Raw genomic sequence first — 12,628 nt, 5'->3', positions numbered from 1 at the left:
AGAGACAGAGCATAAACGGGGGAGGGTCAGAGAGAGGGAGACACAGAATCCAAAACAGGCTCCAGGCTCTGAGCTATCAGCACAGAGCCCAACACGGGGCTCGAACCCACGAACCACAAGATCATGACCTGAGCTGAAGTCGGCCACTTAACCAACTGAGCCACCCAGGCGCCCCAAGAATTGTTTTTTTTTTTTTTTAAAGCTCTGTATAGCTTTAAGTATCTGGATCGAATACAGTCTCAAGATACTTTCTTGACTACCTTTACCTCCAAGTAAAGCATTTCAAAAAGTGTTTTCCCAGAAATACTAGACCTGAGAAGCCCTGGAAAAAGGAGTCCCACAGTCAGTTGGGGAAACACTGCACACTCCTGGAGGTTAACAATCCAAACAAACATAGTTACCAACAAGTCTGGCACAAGAAAGTCCTTTTGTTTTTTCCCCTTTATTATCTAAACATATTATAATGGGAGATTTCAAAGATAAATCTAGTAAACAGGACAACGAACCTCCCTATGCCCATCACGAGTTTCAACAAATACCAACGTTTGGTCTTTCTTATTTTTTAAATTAATTTATTCTTGAAAAAAAAAAGAGTGGGGGAGGGCAGGGAGACAGACAATCCCAAACAGGCTCCACACTGTCAGCGCAGAGCCTGACATGGGGCTCAAACTCATGAACCGTGAGATCACGACCTGAGCGGAAACCAAGAGTCCGCTGCTCAACTGAATGACCCACCCAGGTGGCCTTGCCATTATTTTATTCACAACTCTGCCTGGTTTACCTTCAGCACAGTCATTCCCAAACTTCTTTGACACCCTCACTCTTTCTTAGAATCCTGCACGAAAAACTCGCAGGGCAAAGCTGACCTAAATGAAATGGATCTAGCTTCCGAGCTCCCAGAACTTTTAGCTCAAACCAGCGCTCTCCCAAGATGTAAATCACATCCTCCATGAACTAAAATCCTACCAGGGCGCTTGGCTGGCTCAGTTGGTTAAGCTTCTGACTTTGGCTCAGGTCATGATCTCGCAGTTTGTGGGTTCAAGCCTCATGTCGGGCTCTGTGCTGACAGCTCAGAGCCTGGAGCTTGCTTTGGATTCTGTGTGTCTCTCTCTCTGCCCTTCCCCTACTCATGCTCTCTCAAAAATAAACATTAAAAAAAAAAATTTCTACCAAGCCACCTATTTCACTTGAAGTAGGAAGCATTTTGCAAAATCTATTCATTCAACTTTTCACCCTGCTTATGAGATGCTGGCTTCAAGGTAACCATCACCACAGCCCTGTTCTCAGGATTGTAGGTTCTAGAGCTTGACTTTGTCACTTCATCAGAACTGTACCCATGACTTTTGTTTGTTTGGAGTTTTGGGGGGGAGGGGGAGGTTCACCTTTTACCTTTTCAAAAAATTTAAAGTTTGTTTATTTTGAGAGAGAGAAAGTGTGCGCGATCAAGCATGAGTGGGGGAAGGGCAGAGAAAAAGGGAGAGAGAATCCCAAGCAGGCTCCGCGATGCAGACACTGACTTGGGGCTAGAATTCAGAACCGTGAGATCATGACCTGAGCTGAAATCAAGAGTTGGATGCTTAATTGACTGAGCCGCTCAGGTGCCCAGATTTTTTATTTTTGAAATAATTCCAAGTTTACAGAAAAGTTACAAAAATAGAAGGAAATCCCATATACCTTTCACACAGATTCCCATTTGTTAACCTTTGGACACATTTGCTTTATTATTCTATGTATGTGTATACTTACATACACAGTAGACATATATTGTCTACCTGAATTGTTTGAGAATAAGTTGCAGACACATTTACTTACTCCCAAATACTTCATGAGTATTTCTTAAGAACAGGGATTTTTTTTTAATGTTTATCTATTTTTGAGACAGTGTGAGTGGGGAAGGGGCAGTGTGAGTGGGGAGGCAGGCTCTGCACTGACAGCAGAGAGCCCGATGCAGGGCTTGAACTCACAAACCCTGAGATCATGACCTGAGCCGAAGCCGGACACTCGATAGACTAAGCCACCCAGGTGCCCCAAGGATATTCATTTTTATGACCACAGTATAATGATCAAAATCGGGAAATTGATCTTGACATAATACTACTGTCTAACTCATAGACCTTATTCAAGTTTTGGGTGCCTGGGTGGCTCAGTCAGTTAAGTGTCCGGCTTCAGCTCAGGTCATGATCTCACGGTTCATGAGTTCAAGCCCTGCATCGGGCTCTCTGCTGTCAACACGGAGCCTGCTTTGGCTCTTCTGCCCCTCCCCCACTCATCCCCTCCTCCCCCAACAACTAAACATTAAAAAAAAAAAAGTAAGACCTATTTAAGTTTTGCCAATTGACCAAGTGTTCTTTATAAGACAACACACAAAGATTTTTTTTTCTGTTACAGGTTCCAATTCAGGACCATGTACTACATTTAGTGTTAAGCATCCTGAAGAAGCTACAAGAAAAATGTTTCTTGAATATATCATCTGTATAAATGCTATTTTTTTTAAATGGGGCCTAGGGGTGCCTTGGTGGCTCAGTCAGTTAAGTGTCTGACTTGGCTCAGGTCATGATCTGGCTGATTCACAAGTTCGAGCCCCATGTTGGGCTCTGCGCTGACAGCTCAGAGCCTGGAGCCTGCTTCAGATTGTGTGTCTCCCTCTCTCTCTCTCTGCCCCTCCCCCACTCACACCCTCTCAAAAATGAATAAACATTTAAAAACAAAAAACAGAAAAAACGGGATGTGAGAGGCCAGGCCTGTTGAGGCACCCATATGAAGCTCTGCGGCTCCCTTGGCTGCCTAGCACTAAGACATAAGACATCCAAACCTAGTTAGGTCACCGCTTTCATTGCAGGAAGCTTGAAGAGTAGGGGAAGGAACTCTCCAGAACAATTCCATTCTTCTATCCAAGGGATGTGCAGGGGTTCTCTCCTGTTGGAATTTTCAACTCATCATCAAATTTGTTTTAAAATGATGTAGGGACATGGGGCACTTAGGTGGCTCAGTTGGTTGAGTCTGACTTCGGCTCAGGTCATGATCTCGAGGTTCACGGGTTCGAGCCCCGCGTCAGGCTCTGTGCTGACAACTTGAAGCCTGGAGCCTGCTTCGGATTCTGTGTCTCCCTCTCTCTCTGTCCCTCCCTGGCTCGTGCTCTCTCTCTCTCTCTCAAAAACAAACAAGCATTAAAAATGACATAGGACAATGATACAACAAAAATATGGGCAGTCAGCCTGAGAAATGAGGTCAAGCTTAAAAGGAAGCAAGCAGGCAAGTGAGTACTTGAATTTAAAAACTGGATGCAGGCCTTAGTATTCCACTCAGAGGAATCTGATGCTACTGGCCACCAGGGGTTGCATCTATCAGTTGGCAATCAGTATCTCTGAAGGCAACACTATCAGAGTATCAAAAACCTGGCTTCCCTAATGCTCTCCTTTCTTGGTTTACCATCGAGAACCTATCAGGAATTCCAAGCATCAAGTGACATGTGCAGGACTGTTAAACATGTCTGGAGAAAGAACATTCAAATAACAGGAGAGGTGTTTTCTGTGGACTAGTGGATTCAAAGTGAAACAGCCTGGGGCTTCTGCGTGGCTCAGTTAGTTAAGCGTCCGACTTCGGCTCAAGTCCTGATCTCATGGTTCATGGGTTTGGGCCCCGCGTCGGGCTCTGTGCTGACGGCTGGGAGCCAGGCACCTGCTTCGGATTCTGTGTCTCCTTATCTCTCTGCCCCTCCCCTCCTCGTGCTCTCTCTCAAAAATAAATAAACATTAAAAAAATTTTCAAAGTGGAACGGCCCTCGGCGATCATTTTGTCCGGTGATTTTTCACCTTTCACTTTTGGAGCTTTCCCGTATATGATCGTACCTAGGACTGCAATATAGCTCACATATAGCCAAAACGCTGTGGTACAGAGGATCACGAGATTCTCTTAGGGCTCCACGTAAAGCCGTGCAGACTCTCTAGGCCCCCTGCACCTTGGGCTACCACGGATTCGTGGTTCTATTCCAGCAGATGGCAGTAGCATCTTGAAGGAAGGGATGCCTTTTTAAAATCTGCACATGGGGCGCCTGGGTGGCTCAGTCGGTTAAGCGTCCGACTTCGGCTCAGGTCACGATCTCACGGTCCGTGAGTTCGAGCCCCGTGTCGGGCTCTGGGCTGATGGCTCAGAGCCTGGAGCCTGCTTCCGGTTCTGTGTCTCCCTCTCTCTCTGCCCCTCTCCCATTCATGCTCTGTCTCTCTCTCTGTCTCAAAAATAAATAAACGTTAAAAAAAAAAAAAATTTAAAATCTGCACAAAGCCTCCCTATGTTGACCTTGACTATAGGGCCGGGCCCTGTCCACTCAACACTAGGTCAGTGCTCCCTGACCTGTTTCCTGTCATGATACATAGACAATAATGCCATCTGTAAAGCACAGGTAAGAGGGCAAATGCAAATAACAACTGGCCTTGGGGGCTCCGCCCACCTCAGGCCCCACAGGCGGAGGAGACCTGTGCCGACACACTGGCTGGGAAGCTACAGAGCACTGAAAACTGCTCATCTCATGACTAATCCCCGTCGTGTGTTTTTGCAGGGGTGGTGATCCTGAGGTTCAGAGAATGACCCACCCAAGGGCACAAAACCCAAAAGTGAATTCACCAAGTCTTCTGACACCTTCCCCAGAGTTCATTCTGTTGTATCCACATGAAAAGACTTCAGTACTTTTCCATGTCTGCTAGATGAAACAAGGTCAGGTACATAATTCCGGAAAAGGAATGACAGAAAGAAAAATCTTCCTAGGTGAAGGTCAAGAAGACAAAATAGGGAGGAACATATACCATTCTATAGCTAGGCCTGTGCCTGACCATGTACACAGCTATGATGTACACAGCTCAGGGCAAAGGAAATTGGTCACATCAACCAGCAGTGGGTTTTTTAAAATCAAGCTTTATTACTTATTTTTTGGCACCATAGTCAACAATTCATAGAGTGTGTTACTTCAAGCCACTCAGGAGTACCAGGGAATACCCCCACTCCCCAAAACACATCCCCACACACAACAGGTGGTACAGAGGGGTATATCCCTGCCTCTGCACTACAAAAGACAGTGAGTCTTTTGTAAAACAAATCTCAATTCTTATCTGAACAGCCGGGTTCTGAATTTCTGTCGTGGCTTTATTCAGGCAAATCTATCATCATTCTTCATTCAGGACATGTAAACAATTATAAAGCAGTTCTCAGTTCCTCCCGAACACCTTCATTTAATCCCTGAATCATTGCCTGTAGATGCTCGGCTCTTGTATAGTGTTGCAAACCCATCTCAGCTCAACTTAATTCAAATTCAGAAACAAACAAATAAACAAACAAAACCCCACACCTGCTCTGGCTCCTGCACCCCTAGTCCTTCAGGGGGCAAAGTCCCAATTAAAAGGACAAACAGTGCTTCCTGTTCAATATAACATGTATCAACAGTCCTAACCCCGGATGCTAAACTATCTCTGATACAATTTGGGGCTTAATCCACGTCTGCATCAGGCATTTCCTCTGAATTTACGATTACTCCACAAGCCGAGAAAACAAAACCACCATAGCCCAGACTTTCATGTAAGCATTTGGGCCTCAGCTATTAACCTGTACTCTGGGGAGGGGCAGGAGGGCGGGGGAGTAGGCGTGGGGGGCTTACTTCAGCTCAGAGGGAAATGGTTAAGGTACCACCTACTTTCTGAAAGACAGCAGAGACAACGGAAATGAAGGAGGAGACCAAGAACTAAACACCTCACCATATTTGTAGAAGTGAGAAAAGCCGATTCCATTTACTCTGTCATGTGGATCCCTTAAGGACTGTCCAACCTACGAGAGACCTCCTAGATTCTGGGACCCCTGAACGATCTCCTCTCCTAGTCATGGGTACAAATATATAAAAGCACAGGTTGGTAGATTTCTAAATCTGATATGACTTCTCCCAAATGCAGCTGTTTTCAGTTGCTTTATTATTGTCCCTCTGCAACAGAACAGAGATGGTGGGCGCCGGGGTGCCATCAGGAACGCCAGAAGGAGGAGGTCAGAAAGCCCTTGGGGACAGGAATCTCCTTGCGCTGCAAACATTTCTGGTCAGGGAAAGATGGAGAAAACAATGATTTTCTGGTAACGTGCCTTCCCACAATTACCAGCTGGAAGCTTTGAGGGACAGCAAGCTTAAGTCCCACGGGACAGTGGTCAACACCGGGAAAAGACCAATGGCGGTGCAGAAGACTTCTGCTTCTGTATGAACTGCAGCAGAGGACAAGGGGAATGCTGCTGGTCATGCTGCCCCCGCCTCGTTTCCCAGCGCCCGGCCTTGTCCTTCATGACCCCCGTTTGCCCACTCGGGCTACTGGAAAGTGGAAGTCAGTGGGCTGTCTTGGCAGACCCACCAGAGGCTTCTACGGTGTCTGTCATACTTAACCTCTTTAAAGAGGGTTTCAGCACTGAGAAACAGGGGAGGAGTCTGGCTGAAAGTGTAGTCTCTTATCATAGAGAAAAAGTGACCAAATTTCCCAGTTCCCCTGGCCAGACACTGAGAAAGGAACCAGTTGTTTTACAGGCCAGCCTGTAAAACATGTATCAGCGAGGGGCGCCTGGGTGGCTCAGTCAGTTAAGCAAGGTCATGATCTCGCGGTTCTGTGGGTTTGAGCCCCACGGCAGGCTCTGACAGCGTGAAGCCTGCTTAGGATTCTCTCTCCCTCTATCTCTGCCACTTCTGTGCTCATGCTCTCTCTCTCAAAAATAAATAAATAAACTAAAAAAAATCCCGCAAAACAAAAACATGTATCAGTGAGACCAGATTCATTAAGGATATTTTATTCATCCCTTAGGATAGCTTCCCCACAGGCAGTAGGGACAGTGACATCTAGGATGATGAAACAGCAACCCTTAAGGTTAAGGGGAATCCTGGACAAAAAAGTAGGGTTCAAAAAAAATAGGAAGAGACTGTAATCCGAGAGCATAGAGGTCCAGGACTTGTCAGAGACAGGCGCCTTCAAGGTCAACAACAGCTCGAAACATGTTGATCTAAGGACCTCTTACCTCCAAGAACTGCTTGAGGCGTATGAAGGAACCCATCTGTCCTGAGCTTGTGATGGCTTCAATCCTGCAGGAAGAGGAAGACAATACGCAAGTGACAGCTATGATTTCCCCGTCCCTTTTAGAGTAGTTAGGGGCACTGCCGATCTACGGGAAGCGGGAGAAGGGGGAGATCAAACGACTTGGGCAGAGGTCTTTTGGACCAAGGATGCTGTCATTCTTCCAAATGGTCTCAGCCTTCTTTTCAAACCAGGGGATAAAGGAGAGGACGTTCCTTTCCAAGATCTCTGTGAGCAGACAGGATAGATGCTGCCAAGGTCTCTCCCCCCCCGAAATGCCAGTGTTGAGAGGAATGAGAAGGGCACCCAGAGGCAGACGCCATGACAGTCAAGCAAACTGGCCGACAGATCAGTTTCTCCACCTGATTAAGGGAGCTTGACTCTTTGGGTTTAATTCACGACCACATGTAATCACCATCCCTGATTAGCTGGAGGAGTTTGGAAAACAGAGTTAAAGACATGTCAGGTATCTGAATCCAGAATCTTCCTAACTCATTTTTTCATTTAGCCAATAATGTTTAAGAAACTCTCACTAGAGTTCAAAAGCACTTACTCAAATATCAAAAAGAAGGATAGGAGAAGATGTCACACTTAATACGATGGTCTTTTTTTTTTTTTTGAGAGACAGACACAGAGTGAGAGAGGGGGAGGGGCAGAGAGTGAGGGACACAGAATCTGAAGTAGGCTCCAGGCTCTGAGCTGTCAGCACAGAGCCTGACGTGGGGCTCGAACTCACGAGCTGGGCTGTGAGATCATGACCTGAGCCGAAGTCCGATGCTCAACTGACTGAGCCACCCAGGCGCCCCAATACAACTGCTTTTAACAGAGTCAAACCCAGAGGCACCCAAGGGTATTCGACACCATGGGTTTTACTCACTGAATCCCGTGGTGTCTGTTCAACAGGTCACATACCTGGGGAAGTAGTCCTCTTTGATGAGAAGTATCATCTTCCAGAACTGTACCTGGTACTGCTTCATGAGGGCATTCCCACACACCTCCAGGGGAAGACAGGCACCATCAGAGAAGAGAAGGCAAATTCACACTCACCCAAGAGACCCAAAGACCCATAAAGCACACCAGCCCTTTGCCTTTCCCTCCTACCAAGAGTTTCAGTCACAATGCCACTTGGCTAGCTAAGCAAGGGAACAAATGGAAAGACCCAACCTTCTTCTGAAGCATTTGTCTGTGTAGGACAAAACCTCCGTGAAATAAGACAGCCAAGAAACCAGGTATTTTCACAAACCAGAGAATGTGAGTCTAACTTAATTGTTCTTCTTTGAGTCTACTGAATGGAAACCTTTCCAAAGGTGCGGTGTTCCTCCCAACCTTAGTAAGCAGGGCACCACCATGTTCTCAAATTTATTCGTGGTCTCTGCTCACGTCCTGTGACTTCAGAAGCTCCAGGGTGACTGGAAGCATTTGGCATTATAGGCCTGATGGCCCACATCTGTTATGGTATGTGCCCTAAGCCTTTATCCTTTAAGAAATGTCTCCTGTCCACAGAAACCCTTACCCTCACTCTACAGTGGTGGCTCTTCATAGGCAGACAGGACCGTATAGAACCTTCTGGATGAAGGAGATATGTGGCCAAGGCTAGTTGATCATATTTGCTCTCCTGGGAATGAGGGATTACAAAAGTGAGCTGCCAGTTCCACTACACTAGGTGACCGCACTGAGGCAGAGGGCTATAGCCCAGGATGGCCACCTTCTCCACCGTGCAGAGATCTAGAGAAAACTGGCCTAAGGAACAAGAATGAGCAGCCTACGGGAAGAGCACAAGAAGGACCGTGTGGCCCCAAAAGGACTCTGGGTACCTGGTGACATTCTAGTTCCTAGTTCCAGGCCCACATGAGAGTCAATCATACATCCTACCCTTGGTTCTGGGAGTCACTTCTCTATCCTTGAAACAAACATCCCTTTTTGCTGGTGCTGGGATGTACAGTTTTTTCTTTACAGTGAGAACACAACCACACAGAGAAGGAAAGCACAGTGGGAAGAAAACCCAAAAGCCAGGTTTGTCTTTAGCACTTGGGAAAAAATGTGTAAGACTGGATCCTAATGCTGTTCACCAATAGCCTATTTCCATACTGCTTCCCGATTCACGCCACGCAGTGGCACAAGGCTGCTTCAACCACTGTCCCCCTCTCGTGTGATAACTGCATTACATACCTCCAAGAAGTCAAAGAGGAGAGTGGCTGTCACATCTGACAGGGGCTCCATATTTAAGATTTGTGCCAACCAGCGCCAGCCATGATTTAAGCCGTGAGGGTGAATCTGGGAGCGAAGACACTTGGTCATGATTTGCTCTCCTTGTATCCGGAGATCTAAACTCCCAAGGTTATCATCCAGCCATTTCTAAGTGACATGAACCCCCAGATCATCTCAATCAAGCACAGGCCGCAGGGCAGACACAGCACACGCCGAACAAATTCTGTTTTCAAATGTCCCAACACAACGGAACCCACACATTGCCTACAGGATCCCTTCAGTCCACATCTGACAGCTCTGGTTTCAGGGAGTCCGCTGACCAACAGTTATCCATACAGAGGTTTTATTTATTATTCTTGGGACCTTTAGCACAGAACGTGGGACACAGCAGGTACACAATAAAAACTTGGATTCAATCAACTTACATTCCCTTCTCTTAGGTCTCTGAGTACATTAACTTCTCCATCTCTAATCTGTATCCTTTGAGAAAAGCACTAAGCTGGCAAGTCAAAGACCTGCAACCCAGCCGTGGCTTTGTCACTGACTATGTCACTATAGCTCGCTGGGACTCCATCTGCTCATCTGTGATGTGAGGCACCAACCAGGTCTAAAATGACAGTGACGGGGCGCCTGGCTGACTCAGTCGGTAGAGCGAGCGACCCTTTTTTTGTTTGTTTGTTTATTTACTTTTGGGGGGGCCTGGCTGGCTCGACAGAAGAGCATGTGACTCTTGATCTCAGGGTCGTGAGTTTGAGCCCCACATTGGATGTAAAGATTATTTCAAATAAATATAACTTTTAAAAAAGTGTTTATTTTTGAGAGAGACAGAGCGTGAACAGGGGACAGAGAGGGGTAGAGAGGGAGACACAGAATCGGAAGCAGGCTCCAGGCTCCGAGCTGTCAGCACAGAGCCTGAAGTGGGCTTGAACTCATGAACCATGAGATCACGACCAGAGCTGAAGTCAGAGGTTTAACCAGCTGAGCCACCCAGGTGCCCCAGAGCGAGCAACTCTTGATCTCAGGGTTGTGAGTTCAAGTCCCACGTTGGGCCTAAAGCTTACTTAGAAATAAATAAACAATAAAATGACACTGTGTCATTTTTATTTTGAGAGACAGCACGAGTGGGGAAGAGGGACAGAGACAGAGAGAGAATCTGAAGCAGGCTCTGCACTGAGCGTGGAGCCAAACGTGGGGCTCGATCTCACAACCCGTGGATCACAACCCGAGCCGAAATCAAGAGTCAGACACTCAACTGACTGAGGCACCCAGGTGCCCTGACACTGTCATTTAGACTCACTCCATCTAATAGAATCTTCTATAGAACCTTAATGACTGGTTTACAACAGACTCTCATCTCACAGGCCCTCTTATAAACTCAGTTCTTTAAAGCCTCAGCTGACTCAATCACTGAACAAAAGGTTCTGATAGTCCAAAACTTCCTAATAGTTAACATCAACTTCTCTAGAACATACCTAGGGAGCGACAATACATCATCATGTAACCAGACTGCCCGCTTGGCAAGAAGGGCAATAGTCCCTGTGGACAGAATGCACGAATACAGTCTGGCCTCTCTCTTGAGAGCAAGTCTTTTCTACCACCTGTTGTCGGCCTCCATACGGCCACCGGAGCTGGATGATGGCGGCGTAGAGTCGGATCATCCCAGACATGCGCTTTAGAAAGTTGTCCTGCTGTTCCACTTTGGAGTCCTTCACTTGGTAGCCAAGCGTCCTGTGTGGGAAGAAAAAATTCAATGTGACAAGGCCAAAGTGAGGGTGACAAATCACTTATTTTTTTATGGCTAAAAGAAACAATCTAGTACTATTACATTTAGCATTATTATTAGTATTGTTACTTTAAATATTTATTTACTTTGAGGTTAGGGAGGGGCAGAGAGAGAGGGAGAGAGAATCCCAACTAGGCTCCATGCTGTCAGCACAAAACCTGACACAGGGCTCAATCCCACAAGCTACAAGATCATGACCTGAACCGAAATTAAGAGACGGTTAATTTTGGGGGCACCTGGGTGACTCAGTGGGTTAAGCATCCGACTTGGGCTCAGGTCATCTCACAGCTCATGGGTTCGAGCCCAACATTGGGCTCTGTGCTGACAGCTCAGAGCCTGAAGCCTCATGTTCTGACTCTATCTCTCAAAAATAAACATTAAAAAAAAATTTTTTTAAAGAGTTGGACACTCAACCAACTGAACCACCCAGGTGCCCCTTATATTATTATTTTTTTAAGTAAGCCTAGGGCCCAATGTGGGGCTGGAAATCACAACCCTGAGATCAAGAGTTGCAGCCTCTACCCGTTTTTAGCATTATTCTTCTCATATGATTACATATCATTACCTCTGCAGAAAACTTTGTTTGCAAAGCACACACATCCACAATCACATCTGTGCATCATCACATAAGCCTTGTGAGGTAAACTCACAAATTTTTTTTTAACATTCTGTTTTTAAGCATTGTCTGCACCAATGTGGGGCTCGAGTTCACAGCCCCAAGATCAAGAGTTGCACACTCTCCTGAAGGAGCCAGCCAGGAGCCCCAAACTCACAGGATAGATGGATGTTATGACCCCCGTTTGCAAATAAGTAAAATGATGCTCAAAGAGCTTACATGACTGCCCCACTTTGCAAATCTATTAAATGATGAAGCAGGGCCAAATTCTAAGACCCCTCCCGCCCCCTAATTCTAGATCCAATATTCTTTTCCTTAAACTATATTGACTATTCCAGCTGAATCCACAAATTCCCAAAGCAGCGAGTTTGCATGAAAGACACTGGATTCTCTGATAGAAGGTCAAGGTACATATGAGGAGTTGTGAAGGGAGGGAGAGCAAACCCCAATTCTCTCTGTATTTTATTCAGACCCCGGGGAGGGTGAGTGAGGAGAAAAACTACCTCACCTCTGGTAGTCTTCCAAAGCCATTCCCTCCTTGAAAGGTGGGTAGAAGGGAACTGAGTAGGGACACTTCCTGTGGAGATGTGCAAGAATGAGGTCGCCCACCCTGGGGTGGAGCTCCCAGATCCCAGACGCCACAACCGCAATGGGGAATGCCGCTTCGTGGTGAGAGGCCACCTCCTCCTCTCCTTGTTTCTGCGGGAGCAGAGACGGGACCCTTGGTTACTCTGGAGAGAAGCAGAAGGGCTGCACACAGGCCCATCCCCATACCTCTGGTTACAAAGTTTCTCACCACAAACTTCTCTGCCAGCTTGTACTGGACAAAATCCAGGCCCTGTGGGTTAAGTGTGACGGACACAGAGCGCCCACCAGACTGAACTGGTTTTCCGGAGAGCAGGTTGTGGATCTTGTCAAAGATCTCCTTCAGCTTTGAGC

At 46.7% G+C, this 12,628-nt stretch overlaps 1 protein-coding gene across 2 annotated transcripts in view; it reads right to left on the bottom strand.

Annotated features, from left to right (window-relative positions):
* Positions 1–4,888: 4,888 nt before the first annotated feature.
* Positions 4,889–12,628, bottom strand: part of GLE1 (GLE1 RNA export mediator) — a 30,938-nt gene continuing 23,198 nt past the window's right edge. Inside the window, exons 10-16 of one of the 2 annotated variants that reach the window (XM_003995943.6) lie at positions 12,486–12,628; positions 12,198–12,388; positions 10,889–11,018; positions 9,252–9,356; positions 7,995–8,077; positions 7,027–7,090; positions 4,889–6,068 (exon numbers count right to left, since the gene is read on the bottom strand). In XM_003995943.6, the coding sequence (XP_003995992.1) occupies positions 6,000–6,068; positions 7,027–7,090; positions 7,995–8,077; positions 9,252–9,356; positions 10,889–11,018; positions 12,198–12,388; positions 12,486–12,628 (785 nt within the window). In that variant the 3' untranslated portion in view covers positions 4,889–5,999. The other variant, XM_045043933.1, reaches the window with a different exon arrangement.

This window comes from Felis catus, chromosome D4 (assembly GCF_018350175.1).
Source record: "Felis catus isolate Fca126 chromosome D4, F.catus_Fca126_mat1.0, whole genome shotgun sequence".
Classification (NCBI taxonomy): domain Eukaryota; kingdom Metazoa; phylum Chordata; class Mammalia; order Carnivora; family Felidae; genus Felis; species Felis catus.
This window is presented reverse-complemented; position numbering and strand designations above follow the sequence as displayed.